Below are 24,582 nucleotides of genomic sequence, written 5' to 3'. Positions count from 1 at the left end.
AGGATCTCTGGATCTGGGTCAGGAAGGTAGGGTTGGTGGGGATCGAGTCACAACCAGGCTGAATAGTAATTGTGCAAAAATGGTCAAATGCAAAACGTCAAAGCAAACATATAAACTAATAATAATAATCCAGAAGAGATGTTGAGTCTACAAAAGAGTACAGGTTATGCAAAAACTACAGTTTTACTGCAACTAGTAACAAAAATCTTGATCAACAGGGCTGCCGGGGTGCAGGGGATGAGAGCTGTATCTAGTGACCAATATCCAATATCCAGCTTTTGATTAAAGACCCACAGTTGACAACTTCCAGCAAAAGTAACCAGAGTGCTGTAAGTCTTTTAACGTAGTCTTTAAAAGCTGACAGCTCACCAGCTTCCTCTCTGGTCATCAGAGCTGACAGGATGAGTTTGCATCAGATGAGTGTGTCAAATTTCAGTAGAGGAGCGTCATCATAACCTTTAAGGTAATACCAGTATGTTCATAGGGATTAGCACCAGGGTCAGCTAACACAGCACCAACCTTGGCCAAAGACATCAGAGCAGAAATTGTTGAACGCCTTGGGAATACTGTGTACGACAGATAACACCCATCATCTTCTACGGTACCCTTCCTCGTAGGACTGATATCCATGTGTTTGTGTGGAAGAGAAGCAGGTTTGACTCTCTCAGCAGTTGTCACGTAACGTTTATTAAAATACTCAGTAGCATTGGTCAGGTAGTGACGAAACAAACGGCTCCCTGTTTTGAAATGAAGAAACCAGAGCAGAGGAAGGGTTATAAAATTCTCAGCTTTAATCAGTTCAAAAAGTTCACAACAAATGAAACACCTTGAGAAGGGAACTTTGCCATTAGAGATCGGGGACTGATTTGGATTTATACATTCTTTTTCTAATTCAATTCTCTAGCAATTTATTTGCTGTCTGGATAAAAAGCCTTTTGTTTATTTGGACAGAACTCAAACAGATACAAATGAAAAATGCAAAAATACAAAATTAAATGTAAACCTTAGTTTAATTTCTCATTTTGCTCTAAAGGTAGTGTCTTGAAGCACTACAGCATGGTAAACAATCTAAATTAGTACAATTCAAAATCTTGAAAGCCATCTGAGTTAAACAGCAGTTAATATAAAGATGCAACAACCAAGAACCCATAAATACCTCTGCCACTTCCTTACACATCCCATTAATGAAGGCTCACAAATGAGCAACAATCCTCTTAGAGGAAAACAAAACGCTGATGTCGACTAGGCGACAACACACACGCACACACATCCACAAAAAAATGAAACAATAGAATAAAAGGAAAAAAAAAAAATGTTCCCATGTTATTAAAGATGCTATACAATTGGGATGATATGCACATGTTTGGTTGTGCTTTCCCTAAAAAAAACTTTTAGGTGAAGCATAACTCATGAGCAACAGATGCTGACACACAAAGCAGCATCTCAGCCTTCATTCATTACCTGCTAGATTCACATTCTCCCACGAACTGTGGTGCACACAACAAGCTGCGTGCACCTCTAAAGGACCACTTCCTGTCTGCCACACTAGAAGCTTCTATGCTGACTTGATACAAATTCCATTTTTCACAAAAACCCTGCTCAGACTGTATATTTAATATATTTATATATAAACAAATACATGGGAATAAAGAAAAAATGGAGGAAAAGAACACAGGAGGTGGAGGGAATAAAACAAAAACAAGATGATTAACTCGTCCTAATCGTTCCAACCTCATCATGCAGGTCTTGGGATGGGCCAGTGACCAACAAAACATAATCTTAGATTAACAGTTCTGGAAAGTTATTACACAAAAGTCTCCATAGAAAACGCAGATTATGCAAAAAGGGCCACAGGGTGACATGGTAATCATTTACATATTGTTGGCATTGTTTTGGTCAACAAACATCCAATGGGACGGCCTGCTCTGCAGAGACTCAGTGGCCCCCCACTATACTCAAGTGCTTCTCTTGGGTTTTGTTGTGTTTGCTGTGGTTAGGTTGTTTGTTTGTTGTGTGTGGAGTACTGTACAGTTTGGTTGAGCTGCTGCTCAGTCACACATCTCCTCAGGCATCTCGTGAGGGTTGAGGATGCCCGGGACAGACATTTGGATCTTGTGTTTCTCCTCCTGGGCTTGACGAAGTGACGCTTCCCTCTCCTCCAAGAACAAGTCTGAGGTGTCCTCGCCTGCAAACTCCTGAAACAGCAGCAGAGAACAGAGAACACTGCAGTTAGCCACAGGGCCTATGTGCTTCCACTACTGTAGGGCTCCTCGTAGGGCTGCCTCTACTCACTACACTGCATTGTCGGTCACTTCATTTTGTAGACACGTGATCTACTTCCCAGAGCCCAAGGTGACATTTAAAATTGTTCATTAAACTGTCCAAAACAAAAATTACATTTAAAATTGGGAGAAATTATCATACATTGAAATAGAAAATAGTACAGTAGTGTTCAAAAACACTAAACAATTAACTGGTATTGATTTTTGATCTCGTAATCGATGAACTGGTTTACTGTAAAATCAGGCTCCATCGAGCCAGATGAACAGAGTGGTTTATGAACACATTTAACATGTCTTTTTGTCATTCACACAGTTTTCTTCCAACAACAGACCAACACAGCAGACACAAACCTTCCATACACTTAGGACAAGCTAGCTGTGTTGGAAAATGTTATTTGTGGAAACAACAGCTAAGCAGCTAGCTATGTAGGCAGTGATAACCTCTGTGACAAGAGGGGAATTCCACATAGACAACAAAATGAAAAGCCACAAGTACACAGGCCATTGTTCAGGTTAGTAAACAGATGGCGACAGATCCACACAGTACAACAAGGAATAGGCAGTGATTTTCAAATATTCAATCAGACATTAAATTAAATAAATAAATCGAATATTTCATGTGACTATGGCTGAAACTGTCATCGCATTGTTTGTTGCCTTTCCTGAGACCCTTGTTATGTTTGACTATTTATTTAAGTTGCATTTGTTGTTCATATGTTATATGATTTACCTTTGTATTGAGATACCTTTATTTTGAAGGCTCAATTCGAGCATAGACACATCCTGTCAGGCTGCTCTCACAGGAAGTGACACATTGACTAGCAAACAGGGACATGGTGAGCTCTGCTGAAATATTTATGCTTGGTCTTTTACATAAACAATTCAGAAAACCTCAAGAGATTCAAGGACAATTATTTTTCCTTTCATGTAGTTAACGAGGTATTTATCTGTGTCTGTATTTCACTTGTGCATGTTATTGTTTCACGTTAAGCTAACATGGTCTGTATTCTTCATCAATGTTTGCGTGCAGTTTTCACAGAAAATTTGGACAGAAATCTTCAGAAAAACCAGTTGCAAGAAAACCACTTGTGTGCGCCTGTGCTGTGAGGGAATTACAATGGTTTTGTCTTTTAAAACAAAGAGCTACTGTTTTCCACAGATTTTACCCAGCGTCTGGAAATAACGCCATAACGAGGTCAGTATATTATTTTACTTCAGAGCCAAATGCAACCAGCAGAAATCTTACCAGGCTCAGTTAGTACATCGAAACAACACAGCTATTTGAAGGTGAGACATCCAGCAGAGGTCAGGTGCAGAAAGTTTGATTATTGACATGCAGCACAAAAACCGGCTCTCATTACAAAGATGACAGCAAAGGGCATGCTACCCATTAGTTTTGTCTTTGACTGCATTTGTTCAGCTGGAGCATATGGTCCAATCAAGAATAGCAAGCAATAAAAGGCTTATTTATGTGTACAGAACCAAGATTTGGTTCTTCTCTTATATAGCAGGATCCACACCACAGCAGTAGTTGATGCTATCCAAAGAGACTTCTGAATGCATAGAAATGTGATTAGTCTCACCTTAATCTGGACCAGGAAGTCCCTAAGGTGCTCCTTGAAGGCAGGAATGTCCTGGTTTAAGCTGAACAGCCCGGTCACAAACACCTTCACCTGAGCACTGAAAAGTACAGAGCCAGAGTGATGAGAAGCAGTTGTCTTTTACTACACCCGAGTGTGTTCTTGTGAGTTGACACTCACTCTTGTAGGTGGGGGAAGGCAGTCTTGAGCAGGTTGGCCACATACTCCTGGATGAACACCTGGTTGTTGGTGGGGCTGGCGGGGTTCAGCGGCGTAGTGATCTTCCCCTCTTCCACCAGGTTGAACATGTAGGCCAGGATGGACGCATGCATCGTCAGGCCTGCAGGACAAACACCCATTAACCTCAAGCCATCATCTTTGTGTGTGTGTGTGTGTGTTTTGAGGGGGTCATCTCTGTGCAGACTCACCAGCGGTGTGCGATGTGTCAGTGACCACAGAGAAGATGTGCTGCAGGATATCACAGAAATATGTCTGGTAGAAACTCTGCGCAGCTGCTTCCTCCTGGGCAACGTTCTGTAGCATCGTGTAGAGAATCTGCAGACCTGCATGAGTGGAAACATGGATTCAACACCAGCTTCCTACCTACATTACACCTCTGCATTACTGCAGGGCCAGAAGCATGTGAGATTTGAAACAAATATAGTGGCACACACTGTGTTTTTGCCATTTGAACATTATGAGAAAGTAGTAAAACACAGTAGGTAGTTTTTTTTTTGTATCATTTGTGCTTAAGGCTGACCACTACATACAGTAAAATGTGTGTGTGTCCCAGGAGCCTCACCGGTGTCAGCCACATTCCTCATGGTGTGTTTGAAGGCCCAAATGATGGAGTCCAGCACCAGTTTAAACTGCGCTGGTGGGATGGCGAGGAATGCAGGGAAGCAGTGAGAGTTCACAGCTTGGAGCAAGTAGAAGAAGTGGGTCCTGTGCTCTGGGTACTCCTCAAAGTTCTAGCAGAAATATCCAACAGACAACAGTATATTCACTCCTGTTCACTCACACAATTGTGGAGTTGGTTACAGATGTTAAGAGAGCAAATTTGCATTATATAACCCATGAAATCGGTGAGTATGACATTTCTTTCAGGCATAGGTGTCACCACCTTGAGTTGGATGCAACTCTTACAGATATAATCTAGCTCTAAATGGCTGATGCTGATGTTTTAAGTGTTTGTTGTTTCTGTTCTTCAGACAAAACCCATGCATGGGAGAAGTGTTTCTACAAGATGGTGTACAACCTCTGACTAGTTTGTCTCATGGTTTCTGACATCACCCTAACAAGCATTTCAAACTGAGCTTTATTTGAACTACATGGAATATGGTGGAAAATAAAAGACTAAATATTTATAAAGGATTCATGTGCCCATTACATATAACTTGTTACATCATCAAAGATTCTGTTTTCCACTAACCACTCCATCAGGTCATAATGTACAAAAACAATAAGTTCAACAGTACAGCACCGTGAATGCCTACCTTGTTGATCATATTTAGAGTACACTCAAAGACAGCATCAAAGATCTGGGGTATCTCGCTGGTGATGTGTCCCCCCAGCTTGTTGACAATGGTTGCCATGGTGCTGAGGACCTCAGGTTCACGAGCAGCAGGGACATTGCGCTGGTAGTCAATGAGGACGGCATCCAGCAATGGCGGAACAAAGTTCTCCCCAACCTGAAGGACAATAGGCATTAGAACATTAATGAGAGAGAGGAGGGAAATCGGGTGAATCCAAAAACATTTGCTTCATTTAACTAAGACTTCACCAAAAACAAAAGCAGGCCTGGAGTACACGCAGAAACTGAATATTAATGGTCATACAGATAAAAACAGAGCTGAGGACAGAAACACACAAGTCCTCCATAGGAAATGTGTATGTTCGATCTAAAAATACTAAATGGATTGGATCTACTCATTTACCATCATCCATTTCACTGATTATCAGTGTGCAGTATACACAGAAGGAAAAAAACAAAAAACAACAAAAAAAAAAAAAACAAATCACTGCTGATTGCTGAAGAGGGAAAAAAAACATTTTTAAAAAAATAAACAAAAACAAACAAACAAAAAAAACCAATTACACTGTTATGTATTGTGACTGCATTTCTTTTGTTTAGAGTGCAGTGCTGACCACTTCAAAAACAGGGCTACTGTTCCACAAGACAGCTTTAGAAACATTACATTTTCCACTCTCAGCAGTGATGGGCTTCCACATTTCTCACCATCTGTGGGTCATTTGAGCGGCTGACCCAGCCAGAGATCAGTTTCAGTGTCTCCCGTTTCACTGTTCTCATACTCCGGATCAGGGGTTGTTTTGTCACCATCTCACCTGTAACACAAAGGGGACACACAAACATACACATACAAGTTATACTCAGCTCATTGTTATTGTGCATTTACTGAGAGACAAATATTAAAAATACAAGTAAAAGCTACAGTACAGCACAACTACTATATATTGGGTAGAGCTGGATCTTTGATTGTCAAATGGACTGTTTCCACACAAAGTACTAACACATACCCCTGAAAGCAATCTCAAACTAACGATATGTTATCAGTTAGCTGTATCACCTGTCTTACCATTTGTCTGAATGGCAGCAGAGATGTTCTCACTGAGGCACTTGTAGACGTTGAGCATGTCAAGGTAAATCCTACCCAGCTGTATGACAAAGGGGTGTCCCACAGCTTTGCATGCTCGGACATTGGTCTTCAGGATGCTGCCCAACTGCTTCACAGTCTCTGGGTCCTTCAAGATGTCCACATTCTGAGAGTGATGGAGCAGGTTATACATCAACATGCTGTTCTTGTTTGTCAGTATGAAACATATAGACTGGTACAGGTATATATTTTAAATATATGTATATATCTTACCTTGGTGGCCTGCTGGATGATGCTGTCCCACACTTGATTAGGTAGCAGCATATACTTCTCTATCAGGTGTTCCTGAACAGCCTGGTCTGTCTGGGCCCCAATCATATACCCTACTGCCTCATAAAATGTGTGCACCTTGACACGCAGAGGATTAGACAAATGAAGGAAATTATGTTACAAGAAGTGGAATTATGGGATAGCCGAGCTTGTTATTGTCTGAGCAGGTGTGATAAACCAACTGTGTATTATTGTGCTGACCTGTTGTGGTTGGAGGTCACAGATTATGGTATTAATGTTGTTGAGGATCTCGTCGATAAAGGGCATCACCTCTCCCACCTGCACTTGGATAAAGTGGCGCCTGCACTTCTGGGCGATTTTAATGAATGTGTCACATGCCATGTCCTGCACGCCATCATGGGTCTCTGTTGAAGAAGAGACGGAGGATATTTTTGTATTTTTGTTCTATTGTTTCAATTCAGCATGTCAATGTCTAAATTCCAAGTGTTACATGGCGGTAAAAAAAAAAAATTCTAACCATGCATGAACTCAAAGAGCTTGTTGACCACCGTTTTTAGGAACTTCCAGTGCGCTCTAAGGAAGCGGGGATACTGGCCAACGATGTACATGATGTTGGAGGCTATAATGGCCTTGTTGTCCTTTCCTCTCTTTTGCTCACACAGACCCAGCAAATCCTAAGGCACAAGATTATTCAGGTTTAAAAAGATGACTGACTGAAAATTTAGTATTTTTTCTTTCCTAACTTCTATTAGGGCAGAATTTCAAGTTTTATTAAAATAATCACGTTGGTTTTCTTATCTTTCTGAACAGTGCTCCTGGATCTCTATTACCATTCTAAAACAAGATATATCAAGGCACTTTCAGTATTTTTACACACCTTGATGACAGTGACCAGGAACCTCTTCTCGTCCTCCTCATGCATAGCCCCGCTAATGGACCCAATGGCCCAGCACAGTGTGTTGAGGTTCTTCCAGGACCATTCAGTCCCATTGACCTGGTTGTGAAGCTTCTCTGTCATTATGCGTTCTGTGTCTGCGTAGTCCAAGTGAGTGAGGTACACTGCAGGATGACAGACGTTTATCAGTCAGTGTGCACTCGCGCTTAAACAAAGACCTAAAGCCTAAAGAACAACAGTTGCCAGCAACACAAGCTGCTGGAAACATGACAAAACATCAACTGCCAGCGAGGCAGGATACAATGATCAATATATCCAACAAACCCAATTTTACCAGTAGTTGATGCTCTACAACTATTTTCTGTGACCCAAACCCAGATAATACAGAGCACATATATAGAAGCTATAACTTTCATTACATCCATCCAGTTTTTAAAACAGTCCATCTTGTTCAGGGTCACAAGAGCTATCGATCCAGTCAGGGAGACCCTGTACAGGTTGTTAGTTTACGAGTTTCCAGTCAGTCTAACCTGCATGTCTTTGGACTGTGGGAGAAAACCAGAGCACCAGGAGGAAATCCACGCAGACACGAGGAGAACATGCAAACTCCACAGAGTAAGGCCCCGATCAGCCGGTAGTGCTAACCACTGAGACGCCACATTGCCCTACAATATTTAAATATCACAGCAGTGCTGAGTCAAATTCACCTAGTCTTTCAGAGGACATGTTATCAGCAGCTGCACATTTATGAAAAAGTTGGATGGATGCATGAATTAGATGCTATACAAAAGTCATATGGCTCTTTGCGGTTATGATCAAGGAAAGGCGGAGCACAGACAATGACATAAAATTTAATGCTCTCATTACTGAGCCGTACCAAGAGTTTCCCTCATGTTCTTGTAGAGGTTGATGGAGTCTGTGTCCTTCATGAACTCTCTGACCACCTCCCCCTGGTCATTCTCCACCACCAGCACCTCCTCTGGCTTGGCCATCCGACTTACCATCAGTAGACGCACCTGTTACAAGAGATTAAAACAGTCAGCACATACACATTTCAAGGAACTGCCTCACTTGACACTTTTACACGTGTGTGCACACATGTATCACAGTGTAGTCTGTGTGTACATGAATGTCAAAGAATATACAATGAACTGTTTGTCTCATAGCTATATTCACACACCACACATTAAGTTATTGAATGTGCTGGCTGCTAATTTTCAGCAGCAGTAGAGCAGCCACCTGTTTCTTGACCAGAGCCAACTGATTTAAGTACAACATTGCTAAGGACTCTCCAGGTTCCATAAACTGAAACAGTTTGAACAAAAAATTCAACAAAGTCAGCATATTACATTTTCAGCTTGTCAGCTGATAGCAATGGTGTTGACATACTAATTCAATTTATTTGTATAGCACCAAATGACAATAAAAGCATCTCGAGGCACTTTACATAGAGGCCCAACACTGGATTTATATATTGTACCATATTACATGAATGTGCATGCAAAGTCAGTAAGTAAAACAAAACTATATATGCGTTACTTCTTTCAGTTCTTTCAGTGTGTGGAGTACCTTGGAGAGCACAGGCAGATAGAGCTGTCTGCGTGGTGGTACGTCAAAATGCTGGTTGCCAGAGAGCAGAGGAGATGTGGATGTAGAAAAGGGACTCTCTCTGTAAAGCTCTGCAGCCAAGTGGTTCCAATACTCCAGACAAATTTTAAAAATCTCCGTCTCTTCCACCTCTGACACTAACAGCATGTAGTGGAGGGCCTGCAAGAAAACCAAGGGGGAAAAAAGGCCATTAATATATGCCCCTTTTCCATTATACAGTTTTAGCAGTACTCGACTCAACTTTGGTTATTTTCCATCACAACTGAGTACCACCTCAACATGGGCGGGGCTGTCATAGCACGGCTAAGCTGGTGTGACACCACTAAGCACAGAGATGTCCACACCTCCTCGTAGGACCACGGTGTTATTTTGCAAGTAGTGTTAGCTCTTTGCCTTGCACATGACTACAAAAAAAAAAAAAAACAGTCGATGTTGCCGGTTTCTAAAAATGGTGGGTTTGATTCTTGAGTCGGACGTGGCCAGACTTCGCTCTTATGACTCCTCTAGTAACGTCACTCTGACAAATCAGTGGCCCGCAGTCTCTTGACGTCACATTTTAGTACCGGCTCAGCTAGCTTGGAACCTCAGCCGAGGAGGTATTAAAAAAGTACTTGCTACCAGGTATATATACCAGAGTCGAGTTGAGTAGTGCTAGTGGAGACCCATTAGATGTTTACAGAAGTGATTAAAATAAAATGATTCCGTTAATTGGTAATAAGCATTTTTCACATTTTCACCTATTCAACGTGTATATACCACTGAGGTGGACAGAACAGTGAGTTCATGTGACTTCCTGTGTTCTCTCTTACCTCCATTAATGTTTCTCTGAGGTTAAGTCGCTTCTCAATGAGCTGCCCATGCTCCTTAAGGAATGTACAGAGGAACAGACTGAGATTCTGGATGAAATTCTGCTCATCATCCTTCCCGTTGGCATAGGCCAGACGAATGTTGGTGTTCAAAGGCAGCATCTAAACAGATATGGTTCAGATTAGGTGTTTACTTAGCATGTTCGATAGAGTGAAATTTAAGTGTTGTTAAATGTGAACCAATTATTTAGCCGACCTGCTTGAGTTGACACATGGTCAGTGTGAAGAGGGTGACAAACTGCTCCTCGTACTGGCTGACGCTGACACCGGCAATCTCTGTCAGGCACTTCAGCGTCACATTGCGAAACATGGGCACATTCAAGAACTGAAAACAATTGGAACAGATGTTCAGTTAAAGAGTATTTTGTTTGCAATTACCTATTTAGGGCCCAGTAAACAGATAAAAAGAAAAACTGCTACATATCATTGTGTGTGTGTTCACACCTTATAGACCAATGTGCTGATCAGTTTAGTTTCAAAAATGTATCCCAGAGGAATCCAGTTGAGAAAACGCAAAAGAGTCTCCAGAGTGGCATGGACCAGAGGAGCATTCTGAGAATTTTCCTAAAGGGAAACCAATGACAGACAGGTTATTGAAAAACACTGAATTGCAACAGTAAATAAAATGTTGTGCAACAGTGCTAAGTGTAAGAGACTGGCATATGCATACCATGACAAACTGGCAAAGCTGGAATATCTGGGAGAATTCATTACACATGCTGCAAGAAACAGATGAACATATTAGAGAACATAAACACCTAATACAAACCCTATGTGAGCTTCCTTTGAGAGAGAAAGATAAAATTTACTTTATGTTGGCATGTTTAACATATGTTAACAATGTGATCATGTTACACTTCTTTTGAGCAACCAACTAGCTGATTATCTAAACAATCAATCAATTATATAACATTTTCTGTGGGGAATAACCCCCCTGATCTTTTTCCCTGACAGTGAGTGGTTTATTTCAGAAAAGTCAAATATTTTCTGTTGGAGGCTACTGCTTTAGTAAACCAGTGAAAAAGTCTTCAAGGTTTGAGGTGGAAGGTTCTTATTCTATTGGGTCTTTAGAAGATTTACAAGAATTGTTCAAAAAAAAAAAAAAAAAAAAAAAAAAAGTCAAGAAAACACACACATGCACACACACACCCATGGGAACTTCTGAATAAGTAAAGGGCAAAATACTCTGATGCCAAGGTTGGGCAACAGGATGATACAATGGGACATTGTCAATCGTGTTTCACAGGAGACAGTTGTCCTTGGATATGGAAGAAATAAAGCTTATTCATCTTTCATATCCTGCCTCAAACTGTTTATATCGAAATGTCCCATGCTGTGGAACCCAACAGACCAAACAAAGACCTCAGTCCTGGTGTTTGGAGGTTGTGCACAACAGAGGCAACATTGAAACAGCAAATCAATTGCAACCGGTTTGTTCGCTAAAATGGTTTGTTGACAACTCTGATAGATACAGATGACACCATTATATTAAATTAAATTGAATTTATTGAATTATCACAACAACATCAAAACAACCCTGCTAAAATAACCATAATTTCACTTCCCAAGGGTTAATACAGTAAGCAAGACACTCACCTGTCTTTTAGGTGCTTCGCCTTGACCTGGGTCATCTGGCCACTGGAGAAGTCAAAGACCTCTTCGCTGAGCAGCTTGAGAATGATCATGTTGTTCTGACAAAGGCTCTCACTGGTACGACTTGCCCCCACAATGTCACTAATGAAGGTGGGCCAGTGCTTTGGCCACTCCTGCTTCAGGATCTAAACAAAGGGGCCCACATATATATTAGTGTTACACAGTTGAACAGTGACAATTTCTGCTCAGAATGACATGACATCTGAAAAGAAAAATGTAAAGACATAGGTCCGAGCTATTCCTGAAAATAATTCCTTCTTTCAATTTTAACTCAAACACATGCCCTTGTTTCTGCTTTGCAGGAAAATCTATTACTCGCATACTGTTGTAAACACTCATTTTATGATATCACATGATACACACAAACCCTGCACTAGTACAAATACAACATATATGTACCTTGCCGAGTACAAGCAATGGAATCTGGAGCTCCACGGACCCTCAAGGCCAAAACAATGTTAGCTCAGTTGACGCAAGCAGTGACTCATTCTCACTGGCATTAATGCAAAGTCACTCATGCAGCCAGTGAGTCAATCTCTCTTCCTCTCACAATTATACATCACATACACATGCCGACTCACACATTCAGGAGCAAGGTTTAAAATGTGGATGCCAATGAGTCACTATAGTCTATCAATCTCAAGGCCTTTGTCATATACTCTCAATGACAGTGCCAATCAAAGCTGTGTGCTGTGACAGCCCACAACAGTGAACAGCTAATTTCTATAGCTGAGCTTTCACAGAATTCAATGTATTTCTTGAGTAAGGATACAATTATTATTGACCCCATTTGTTATGTAATATGTTGCTCTGTAGTTATACTGTGTGTCATTGTTGATAACTTTTGCTGCTTAAAAACACCTACATCAATGACAAGTCCTCTCATTTCTATACACACAAATACAGTTTTCACTTATAGCGCTTTCAGAAAATATTCAGACCCCCCTTTTTCAATTTTGTTATGTTGCAGCCTGATACTTCAATTGTTTTTAAGTGATTTTTTCCTAATTAATCTACACTCAGTACCCCATAATGACAAAGTGAAAACAGAATTTTAGGAATATCTGCAAATGTATTAAAATAGAAAAACTGAAATATCAGATTTACATAAATATCCAATATCCATATTTACTCAGTACCCAATTGAAGCACCTTTGACAGCAATTACAGCCTTGAGTCTTTTTGAGTATGACACAACAAGCTTTGCACACCTGGACTGGAGGATTTTCTACCATTCTTCTTTGCAACTGTTCTCAAGCTCGGTCAGGTTGGATGGGGACAGTTGGTGGACAGCCATTTTGAAGTGTCTCCAAAGATGTTTGACAGGGTTCAAGTCAGGGCTCTGGCTGGGCCACTCTAGACTTTCAGAGTTATCCCTGAGCCACTCCTGTGTTGTCCTGGCTGTGTGCTTAGGGTTGTTGACGTGTTGGAAGGTGAACCTTTGGCCCAGTCTGAGGTCCTGAACACTGGAAGACAGGTTTTCATTGAGGATATCTTGGTACCCTGCTACTGAAAAACACCCCCACAGCTTGATGCTGCCACCACGATGCTTCACTGTTGGGACGGTATTGAGCAGCTGATGAGAGACGCATGGTTTCCTCCAGACATATCGTTTAAAACTGAGGCCAAACGGTTTACGTTTGGTTTCATCAGACGAGAGAATCTTGTTCCTCAGTCTGAGATTCCTTCAGGTGCATTTTGCAAACTCCAAGTGGACTTTTCTGTGTTTATGAGAGGCTTCAGTCTATCCACTCTGCCATAAAGCCCAGATCGGTGGAGGGCAGCACTGATGGTTGTCTTTCTGGAACTTTGTCCCATCTCCACACAGGATTTCTGGAGCTCAGTCAAAGTGACCATCAGGTTCTTGGTCACCTCTGTTACTAAGGCCCTTCTCCCATGATTGCTCACATTGGCTGGGAGACCAGTTCTTGGAAGTGCAGAAGAAATTTTTTTCGTAGCCTTCCCCAGCTCTCAACAATACTGTCTCTGAGCTCTGCAGGCAGTTCATTTGACCTCATAGCTTGGTATTTGTGTAAATGTGATATTTCAGTTTTTCTTCTTTAATAAATGTACGGATATTCCTAAAATTCACTTTGTCATTATGTGGTATTGAGTGTAGATTAATGAGAAAAACAAAATTTAAGAATTATAGCATCAGGCTGCGACATAACAAATTTTTAAAAAGTGAATGGGCTCTGAACACACACACACACACACACACACACACACACACAAACACACACACACACACACAAGTCATAACCCCAGTCATAACCCTAAATAAGGTTAAAAACATATGCCTGAAAATATAACAAGAGCCTTTTCCTAATAACATGACTATGGTATCTTGTTTGCATTGAAAATATTTCTAGTCTCCAAATCTCAGATGTCAACATTTCCAAAGTTAAACACACTCCACATAAACTATTAGGCTTTTATTGCCACATTTATTCCTGATAAGGCACTGTGTGGATGCCACATTTTTTGTATATACTGTAGTAAATGAGCTGTAACAATACAAAATCTAATGGTTTAAAATAATGTTTGTTTGAACAATATCCTCACTACTATGTAGCCTAAACATTTAGTAACAACATGGTGTTTGGTCTATGGTAACAAGGTTTTTGTGTTGTCATTAATACTGAAGGCTTACCTGAACAAGAATCATGTTCAGCTTCCCAATGTACACCTTTTCTTTCTAAATAGTACAAATGAACAAGAGGTAAATGAATGTCAGTGATATCAGCTACAGAACACAAAACTTCTGGCAATTTACCACTCATTTGGAACATGACAAACAACACCAACATGAAATATAACAAAATCTAAAATGTGGACTGGAAATCACAAATCAAACAGTAAGAGGTATGGCTAAAAGGGACAGTGACAAAAGTCAAACTTAAGCATTAAATTGTTTTAACTGTTTCTTTGATCCTTTTTATCCTAAAATGAGTTTGTTAGCCATCAATAAAGTGATGACATTACATTAATATAATACCTTCTGTTCAACTGTAGCTCATTTGGTTAGCAGATCATTCTCATATCTGAAAGTGAAATCTCACAACTATGCAAAGACAGTGTGGCTGGGTCAATAATCTAAATAACCTGGGAAAAGCCTGTGCAGTTAGATTTAATGTATGATGTTTTTCATAGTTGAATACCTGGAAATGATGCAAGCACCAGAAACATCTCTGGAAAACTGTTTTCTCAATATGAAGTTAAATACTAACAGTCAAGTACATAGTTTATCAGCTAAATGTTTTCATTTAACAGACATATTTATGTGTTACCTTCGCCAGGTCTGACCTTTATCAGACTCAAAAAGCTGGGCCGCCGACGACGGCTAGAAACTGAACAAGAGCTAGCTTTCCAGAGCCAACCAATTCAACAAGCACCAGGCTACACTACAGGGGAAAGGCTCAACCGTATGCAAAGTTGCTCTGATGCAGTGCAGTGACAGCCAGGCACGATTATCTTGATTTTCACAGAAACCAAAGCTAAGTTTTTCACTTACTCCACTACAAGAAGGAATTTTACATAAAATGAAAGAAAAGCTGACCATGCCACTTTCCGGCTTCATAATTGCCGACATCTTCAACAAATTACCAGGACATAAAAAAGAATGCCATGTGGAAATCACAGACTGTAAACAGTGTCACCATTGTTGGTGTTTCTGGCAACGGTAGATACGTCAGAGAAGAGTATGTAAATTATGTGCTCAACACAACACACCACCTGAACTACAGAGTGATAAGAGGCCAGTCACTGCCAACTACTTTATATGCATATGTGTAAATGCACCATTATCCACAGCTTACCTCCTGTTACATGTTTACTTCACATCATTGAACTGACAAACAGTGGCCACTCTACAGCTTGTTCTGATTTCAATTCCAGGTCAGTTTTCAAGGTATGTTTATTAGGTTTCATTTCCGGAAAATGCCATTAAGTTTTGTTTTCATTTTGTTTTTGAGAAGTGTTTCAACAAATACTCCTAATCTTGCTTTTATTACAATTTACACTACTACATATGAGGTACTTAAAGGAAGATATATAGTCTCAATTATAAATTAGAACTTCTGTTAGATCGGGTAGCACCATACACACATCTTCCATACTCATACAGCTGGGTTGGTACAGCAGGTTAACAATTAACCATAATGAAAGTTGCTGTATTCTCTGATAATTAAATTTCTATTTGATTCCTTTCAAAGCTGAACACATTGTTAACTTGCTACATCTGTTGAGTGTGATACATGTTTTTCAGGTGGGCTGCTAAATAAGTGATAGTTAAATATACAATCTGTCGATTTTTCCACTGGTGGTGATTCCACCCTAAGTTAATTCTAACTTCTGGTTTTTTGAGTGGTTTAGCTGGCTGACAAACACTGCTGCTGAAGTCAGCATCTTTAGTCTGAATAACAAAGCACTGATGACATGTTACTAGCATTACTCATGGCTGCTCCATTTACCTGCTACCCTGAAAACAAAAAAAAAAAAAGACAGAACAAAATATGAGGCTTTTGTCAGTCAAAGTCTACTCACCTCCACATTTGATGCATCCGATGAAGTCTTGATAATGAGACCAACAACATACTTTTTTATACCTGGCAAACATACAAAAATATCAGAACACTGTCAATGTGCAGCAATAAAGTGTGTAAATCCAGACATATCCTGACATGATGAGAACATTAAAAAGGTGTTGTCCTCCATTTACTTAGTCTCGCTATGCTAGTTAGTTAGCTAATAGATGTGGGTTGAAGCTGCCTCTGAAATGTTTTGATCAGTACAGTGGAAGGTATATTTTCCCCGAGTGTTTTCACAGTCAAGAATCTCTGCATCTTTAAAAAAAAAAAAAAAAAAAAAAAAAACTATGGAGCTTTTTATACCCAAAATAAATTACTTTTCTGATATACTGCAATATCCTGTACCTTTTGGTGATTCAACCCATTATACAAAATGCTGAATTTATATTGTAAACAACTTCACATACTATAATAGTCATAAATACTAATGATAATCTTGTATTTTTCTGAATGCATTTAATTTAAAGTGGGAGATGTGAAAATATCAGACTTTGGCATCTTCTAACAGTAGTTTCAAAAAAGACATTGGGGGAGCATTATTGCATGCTAAAACCCCACCCTCTTTCCCTGAGCACAATGAGACAAAGAGGCTGAAAGCAACACTGAAAATGTCTTTTCTTTAAAAAAAAAATAAAATGTATATATACATGTATGCAAGCAGAAACATACTGTAGCACAAATGTTCCACACATAGGGACTTTTAACATTTTTAAAGCAGTGAAAGCAACCAAGCTAAAAACTGAAGTTGCCCTACTTGCTCTAATATGTCCTTCACAAAGCTTTAAAATCAGTGCTGGGGTGTTTTGCTTGTTTCCTTTCTAAAACAAAAGATACACTGCAGAATGCACAAGCCAGTCAAGCAGAAAACAAACCAGCGTGTTTAGTGGGGAATACTCCTCAACTTGGCAACAGCACGTCACAACATTCAAAAAGGCACTGAACACAGAAGTATTTTGTGAATTACACCACTAAATTAAGTTTTACCTTCACACTGATTCCTGGGAAGAATCTTCCATCTTGTTTTGATAACCGTTTCCAGAATTTGAAGAGCATAGTACTGTAACATGCAAGGAGAGAGGAGCATTAGGATAAAGCTTTATAATAACACTCAACAACAAGCATAGTGTAATTTTAATACAAACCAAAAACAGTATGAAGTGGACCAGCCTGTAATAACTTGCATTGCTAAATTGGATTGGACTGAACCACATCTTTCATGCAGATTTTGTCGTATGAAGAATATTCACTTGTAGTTTGTATTTGTTTTTTAACATCTATACAAGCAGCATTAATCTGGAACACTGTAGAAGTCCTGCTGTTTCTTCCAGCACAACACCAGACAGCAAAACACAGCAGAAAAATTAAACAAGCCATTAACCAACTTTGCCTCTGATTGTTTCTAAGGCAAGTCTAATGGTCTAGAAGACATAACAAGGTGGAAATAAAATGTTCTTTTACATCACTACAGAATGTATGCAGGGTTGGGCACCGACAACTGGTTTTGAATTTGGACTGGTTCCAGTATATAAGAAAGGAGCACTATCACATTTATTCAGGAGCACTATCTGAGTTTCACAACCCATGAAAGCAAAGTTTTAACCTACTGTGTTTCCATCTTCCTCACAGTTGTGCATGTATCAACACACAAAAACAGTACTCATAGTATGACAGAGCTTGAGCTCAGAAGTGTAGCAAAGTTTAAGAAACAGCAGTAGTCATAGCACCCCAGAAACAACTAACGGTACAGTGTCCAAATTAAACACAGCCAAGTATAAAAAGGTTGACTAGAATACAGAATAGTTAAACATAGCTTGGTGTTTATGGCTGTGACTTAAATGACTTTTTCATATTCATAATTTGGCTTCTTTTGTTACTCAAACAGGATACCAAGACTCTGAACAGGCCTTTAACAAGAACCAGAACTGATTCCAAAAAAGTAAATAAATAAATTAAAAAAAAATAAATAAAATAAAACTCATCGATACCCAACCCTAAACCATATAAATCAATTTTCCTAACACTACAAAAATTATGTTTCAAGTTGAAGGTAAGCCTGCATAAGATCCCTTTAGCTGGTGTGTCATAAGGAACAGCAAGACCAACCACAGGTTACTCCCTGAATTAATTTCTGATTGCTTAATAGTGAAGCATGAAGAAAAAACAACAAAAAACATTTTTTTAGTTTTGGATGTAGTGTTATTTCAACTGATCATTTCAACTGTAGGGATCATAAATTCAAGAAAAAAATGAATGACTGTAATAGTATAGGATGTTATTAAAGCAGTAGTAACAGTGCCCTTCCGATAATGGACGCTGGAAGATTAAAGGTGAAATCTCCTTACAGGCAATGACTGGACAATAGTGACAGATGTTATTTGGAGAGTTACAGACAATTCTGGCATTGTTTCACCTTTAACTACGATAGTTTACACAAACCACCACAGGAGGTAAGAAGAGAGAAGTTATTAGCAGGGAAACTGCCAGATGCTTTGTAACCTCTGCTGGCAAAAGCTCATCATTAAAAGGCCTAGGCCAAAGAACTGATGGGAACGGGCTGAGAAGAGGAAGAAGATGCACTGTAAAAGAAGAGATGGGTGGGTCGGGAACAGAGCTATGATCCCTACAGGTGAAATTAAGTCATCAACAGATTGTCTCTCTACAATGGATCCTACTGACTGCAGTCTGCAACCTCCCTCTGTCCAATGAAACAGATGCAATAGAAACGGATGAACAGAATTCAGTCAAAGGGAATTTAAAAAGGGTAGACCTTGTGGAGGCCTGCCGTCAAAGCCTAGCTGTGTCATGAGGCACAGGATGACACACCCCTTTTCTTCCTATTACAAGCCATAAACATAATGGAACATTGTGATTAATATCAAATAGTCACAACTTGAATTCATTACACTTTTGCAAATATTATAATTACTGTAGTTTCTAAGAAAAAGCCAAATATTCACAGTGCTTTTGAAATTATGCACTTTTTAAACGAATAAAACAAGACAAATGCAGAATTCAAGAGGTGTTTACCTTTGTTTCCTCTTTTCCTCAAATGCCCCTATTTTTTGGCAAATTACAAATTTGAAACTAGAAAAAAAAATACTGTTGATACATCAACTTAGACATTAGTAATGAACGTCAGTGTTAAAAGCAATCTGTACAGGCAAACAAAACAGAAAAAGGCACATGTCACCATTACTTTGAGGAAGTTGTATATGTACAACACTTTTTCATAGTCAATTCATATAGTCATTTTATGTGGGAACAGTATTATGCTTAATTATTTTAAATATCAAAATCAATTTTGTTTTGCTGATACAAACCTCTGTATTATTCTCAAGACTGAATCACTGGGTTCATTATTCAGTCACTTATTAGGTGCATTAGTGCAAAGGGGCACAACGCACACTTATCAGTGGGTATGCTGTAAGAGACAGCATGTCCACAGAGAACTTCAAATAACAGATATAAGTAGAAAGGGATGTCAATGGTTTATCAACAAGCAATTTATTCAAGGTATAAATCTGATGGATGGATGGATGATAGGTAGGTAGGTAGATAGATGTTGGATACTGCCTACTACATCAGTACAAATGGTTACAGTAACTGGTCACATGCCAAAAGCTTAATGGTGTAGAGTGTAGAATTTAACATGTTTCTGACCTTGACAATGTGTGAGAAGCACAACTTTACTAAAGCTAGGAGTTATGGTAACAGGCTAGACATGCAACTAACCACTGGCCATGCAAAAATGCCCAACCACCTAACTAGCTATTAAGTTTACTGGGATAGCTTGTTTTATTTTTCTATTCAATGTCATTATTTGTAAGCCACTGCACATTTGATTGACACAATTATTTTAACTTGTATTTTCAGTCCAGAAGACCAGTACTGCTTCTGACGACGTATTAAAACATCAACACAAAATCAAGTTGATAAGATTCTAATTTTTATGGTGGGTTCAGATCAAACAGAATTCATTTAATCAGAAGGATGTCTTGCTAAGCTCAAGAGTTAAGAAATAAAGCAAATACTGCCAGGACTACATTTTCAACTTCTGCTGGGGCCATGTTGCACCCACAATATGCACACATAATACAATTTTTTTTTTTCAATAAGAATTAAAACAGTTTTTGTTTGTTTTGTTCCCCACCCCAAACACATTTTTTACGTCTTCCTCAAAGTATAAGTAAGTGTCTTTCCATCAATGTTTTCTGGACTGGTTCTAACTTACTTTGGTGTTCATGTTCTGGGAGAACTCAAGGATGGTGTCCACTCTTGTCCAGGCATCAGGGTGCTCTTTCAAGTGTGTCAGCACCTCTTGTGCCATTCTTTGCTGTAATACATACAAATGGCATTTTAGATTTAACACATTGAATTGCATGAAATGAATATAAAATGCATTCTATAAAGCATGGCAAATGTAACTTCTAAACAATATGCTTTGTATTAGATAGCATATAAAGACATACCTGTGGTCCTACCCCATGATATAGACAGTTCACCACATTATCCAGCAGGTTGATATCCAGTTTCTGGTTGAAGTCCAGCAGCTGCTGTGCTGCATGGTCCGCTAACATTGTCATAATTGCTGGCATAGAGCTCTGCAACAAGGACACCAGAGGGAGGGGTCATGGTTGCACAGAACACATTCAGCAGCCAAAGTCATGTGACTTGTGTGTTTGGAAACAATTCCAAGCAGCTGACAACTTAACAAACATCCCCTAGACCCACTAATGTCCCATCATTTTTAAGAAGCTGAAGGTGTTGTAAGCTTGTCACTGTTCAGATAGTGTACAAAGACACAGAAAGCTTTGTCAGTTCTTATGTTGAACTTTATTAAACACAACAGTAATTTGGCTGAAAAAGGTGAACAGGGTGCTCTGATGGGTTGCCCTAGACTACCGATGTAAATGCATCTCAAAACTTCAATCTTCATTTTATTTATGATGGAAGGGCTTTTACCAAACCAAAACCACACCAGAAATATCATTGATCTGTAAATGGCTGAGTATAGCGCTCATAAAACCAAAGTGATTCCCACGATGGCTTACTGCCCGTCCATACTGCTCACTCTGTCCTGCTAATGAAGCTCTTCTACGACCATATTAAGAAGGTTAATCAAGCCACGTGCCGGATATACTAGTCGACGTCACGTTGTTTACATGTTAGTGACTGCGCTCGCTCCTCCAAACAGACGGAAAGACAATCGGAATAATGACCGTCCTTTACAACTACGATACTTAGCTGCGTTACCTTTGTGGCTCATGAAAACAGCCAACACACGACACTGGAGTGCTGCACGCAAAAATGCTAACATCGGCTAGCCTTTACGCTAAATTTCGTGCTAACCGCTAGCAGTGTGTCGCACTAACAGCTCACATGTGGTACTTCACTACTGACTACAACCACTCCCACCACTGATACCAGGGACGGAGAGCACCCATACATTCATTTTACTCCTTGTATCATTTAACAGTGTTGTTCAGGCAACTTGGCGTTTTTTGGTGTTTGGGTTTTTCAGAAAGACTGGCAACGGCTTGTCCTAATAACTAACGTTAACGTTACATTTTACGGCTTAACGTTACAATAGGCAGTGCCAAATTTGAAATGTGTTACCACTGGGTACCTAACAACATTAACTTGGCTTCGGCTCACATCACGGCTGAGTGATGCTGCTGTGGTGGGAGAGGCACCGATTTAATCATACAGCGTTTGAACACTTGTCCATCCGCAACGACACGTAACGTTACGAGATGCAGCCTCGGCATTTGACGTTAGTTCGCCAAGTTAACACACAGCGTTAGCACTTTCTGAGAAACAGTGTTTACCAATCCTCATAAAGTGGTAGATTTTAGCTAGCAGGCAGACGATGGCTATTTTATTATCCCACTGATGCTATTGCGTTCTCATTTAGCGTTTCCTTTCAGCAGCACCCACGTAAACATTGAGATAACACAACTGAACTAATAACGTTACCCACACCACAATGCATTTTATTCCCTGTAACGTTACAGGTAAAGCCGAGAAACGTTAATCACAACGTTATATGTTTGCACTTTACCTTTACCTACCTAAGTCCAAGGCTCTGACTGAAAAGAGTGCCAAAGAAGCTACAAGATATAGTGAGTACTTCAGTATCACTGTTGATAAGAAAACGATTTTCCAATTTCTGCAGCGTTGACTATCTCCAGCTCCAGCAGTGAGTGATGTCTAGCAGGTGAGAACCACTGATGTGATTTCCAGAACTACTATTACGGCAAACCCAAGAATATGTCACTCCGATTCATTTTACAAAACAAAGTAAACATTGACTGACAAATTAATTCGTTACTCTAATAATTTTCCAGTGGGGCGGTATAGAGGTTGTGTGTCTGCGCCTCCTCTTCTCTCTCAAGCAACTAACTCGCAACCGGTTGAAACCGGTTCAGACTGGGAGATTCCATCTCGGTTTAGTTTTCAGCCGATGGCGCCGCGTAAAGTTTGGACTGGTGTTCCGCCCACACTGCGCCGTGATTGGCTGGCTCTTTGGCGAGGGCTTCGTAGGTGACGTCCCATTGAAAGACTGACCTGTCAGTTTATTTCAATTCGCCCAAGCGCCCACGCGACTACTCCGCCCGGAGAGAAAAAGAGGGCAGACTCCCATGCAGAATGGATTTCTTCATGACTCCTATCAGAATAGTGAATAACTTGGCGACCACAGTTTTATGGCTTTGGCCAGGGTGAAGTTATAACGTTATATTACTCCAATTCCTGCTCATGTCCTGTAGACTGCGGGCGCGCACAGAGCAAGGCGTAAAACTAATGACACTTAATGAGTTTATTCACTTAGACTGTGTGAAGCTTCTCCTGCTCTTAAATCTTGTACATCGTGAAAGGCGAGTGTGCGTCTCATGCAGATAAAGTGTTAGGTTGAATGATGTGACAAACCGCAAGTACCATTCATTTGCTTGTTACTTGTAAGCTGGTAATTTTCCACCAGCCACGAGTGGGAGTGGTTATATGATCATGAACGCACGGGGTTAGAAAAACGACCTGGGGGAGAATTTGTTTCCCGAATGGGCAACAGTATCAAACTAGACGGTGGACTTCTTACATTTATAGTGTCCGTAGCAGCGCAGACAAGAAATGCATTAGCGCTGGCGATATTTCGCTGCCTGAGAGCCATACACAGTGTGCACCGCTGTCAATTGGGGATGCAAACATGACAGCGTTTTTTTTTTCCTCCTCTGTGGTCACGTGGTCCATCGCGCTACTTGATGGAAAAATACTGGATTTGGTGTGTAGTGGAGACAGTACACAACCAGTAAAGTCATTCAGGGAGGATTTTTCGAAGGGCGTTTGAGCCTTTACCCAGCAACAGTCTACCACTCACGTTTTTTTTTTAATGTTTCTGCGACCCACATAAACATGTGTAGGTCATTTATGTTATTTGAAGTAGTTCGGTGCAGTAAGCTGTGCCCAGACATCTCATGTCTGTTTTTTTGTATTGTATTGGAAAGCAAAGCAATTGCCAAGTTAGTGCTTTTGTGTTTTGATGTTTCAGTTTTTTAAAATGTGTAATTGTGCAGATTATGCATGCCTTAGAAAATCCTTCAGTGCAACCGAACCCGTCAAAGAAAATGTAACATAAAATCGTAATGATATCCATGTATTTGTCTATGTGCTTAAGATTTCCCATATTCAATGTAAATTCTCTTAATGTATCTGCGCTGCTGCTGTGGCAGTGTCCTTGGATCAGCCACACACCCTCATACAGTTGGCCTATATCCAAGCCTTTGTTTTTAAGAAACAAGGTTTCAAAGCCTATTATCCATATGTTGATTCAGAAATACCACTTGCATCCATGCTGTCACATTCCTTGAGTCCTATGCCCTCCGAAGAAATGAGAACAAACGTATTCCTAGAAACAAACAGACAAAGCCACTTTTTAGAAATACCAGTCTGGAAAAAGTAAGTATCTTAAGTTTAACCTAAGACATACTGTCTGTATAACTCTGTGACAGTGACTGCATCTTCATTGCTTGTGCCGTTATTTGTACTGTGTTTTCACACACTTGTGATTTTGACTATGATATCAGGTTATCAAACACATAACCAGCACATAGTGGAATGACCAGTGTGTACTAATGCATTTCATATTTTCTAAAGTTAACATCACTCTGATAATAGTTGATAAGTATAGTACTATGAACATTTACTATGT

General features: G+C 39.9%; 1 protein-coding gene across 4 annotated transcripts; it reads right to left on the bottom strand.

Annotated features, from left to right (window-relative positions):
* Positions 1-768: 768 nt before the first annotated feature.
* xpo1b (exportin 1 (CRM1 homolog, yeast) b) lies at positions 769-22,813 on the bottom strand. 4 transcript variants are annotated; one of them, XM_026309152.1, is made up of 25 exons: positions 22,451-22,813; positions 20,849-20,980; positions 20,611-20,712; positions 17,364-17,436; positions 16,336-16,397; positions 14,444-14,488; positions 11,734-11,915; positions 10,808-10,856; positions 10,582-10,701; positions 10,334-10,462; positions 10,081-10,239; positions 9,233-9,430; positions 8,541-8,679; positions 7,646-7,827; positions 7,286-7,442; positions 7,009-7,172; positions 6,751-6,885; positions 6,460-6,643; positions 6,102-6,208; positions 5,359-5,553; positions 4,665-4,833; positions 4,291-4,425; positions 4,043-4,202; positions 3,866-3,962; positions 2,049-2,195 (listed from the first exon to the last, which is right to left on the bottom strand). In XM_026309152.1, the coding sequence occupies exons 2-25, from the start codon at positions 20,972-20,974 to the stop codon at positions 2,049-2,051; spliced, it is 3,216 nt and encodes a 1,071-aa protein (XP_026164937.1). In that variant the 5' UTR covers positions 20,975-20,980; positions 22,451-22,813. The 4 variants fall into 4 exon arrangements, with proteins under 4 accessions (XP_026164940.1, XP_026164937.1, XP_026164938.1 ...); XM_026309153.1 differs by having other exon boundaries at positions 22,711-22,792; XM_026309154.2 differs by lacking the exon at positions 22,451-22,813 and adding an exon at positions 21,633-21,715.
* Between the last annotated feature and the right edge of the window lie 1,769 nt (positions 22,814-24,582).

The sequence above is a fragment of the Mastacembelus armatus genome, chromosome 15 (assembly GCF_900324485.2).
Source record: "Mastacembelus armatus chromosome 15, fMasArm1.2, whole genome shotgun sequence".
Lineage (NCBI taxonomy): Eukaryota > Metazoa > Chordata > Actinopteri > Synbranchiformes > Mastacembelidae > Mastacembelus > Mastacembelus armatus.
Note: the sequence above shows the minus strand (reverse complement) of the source record. Positions and strands in the feature narration are given on the sequence as shown.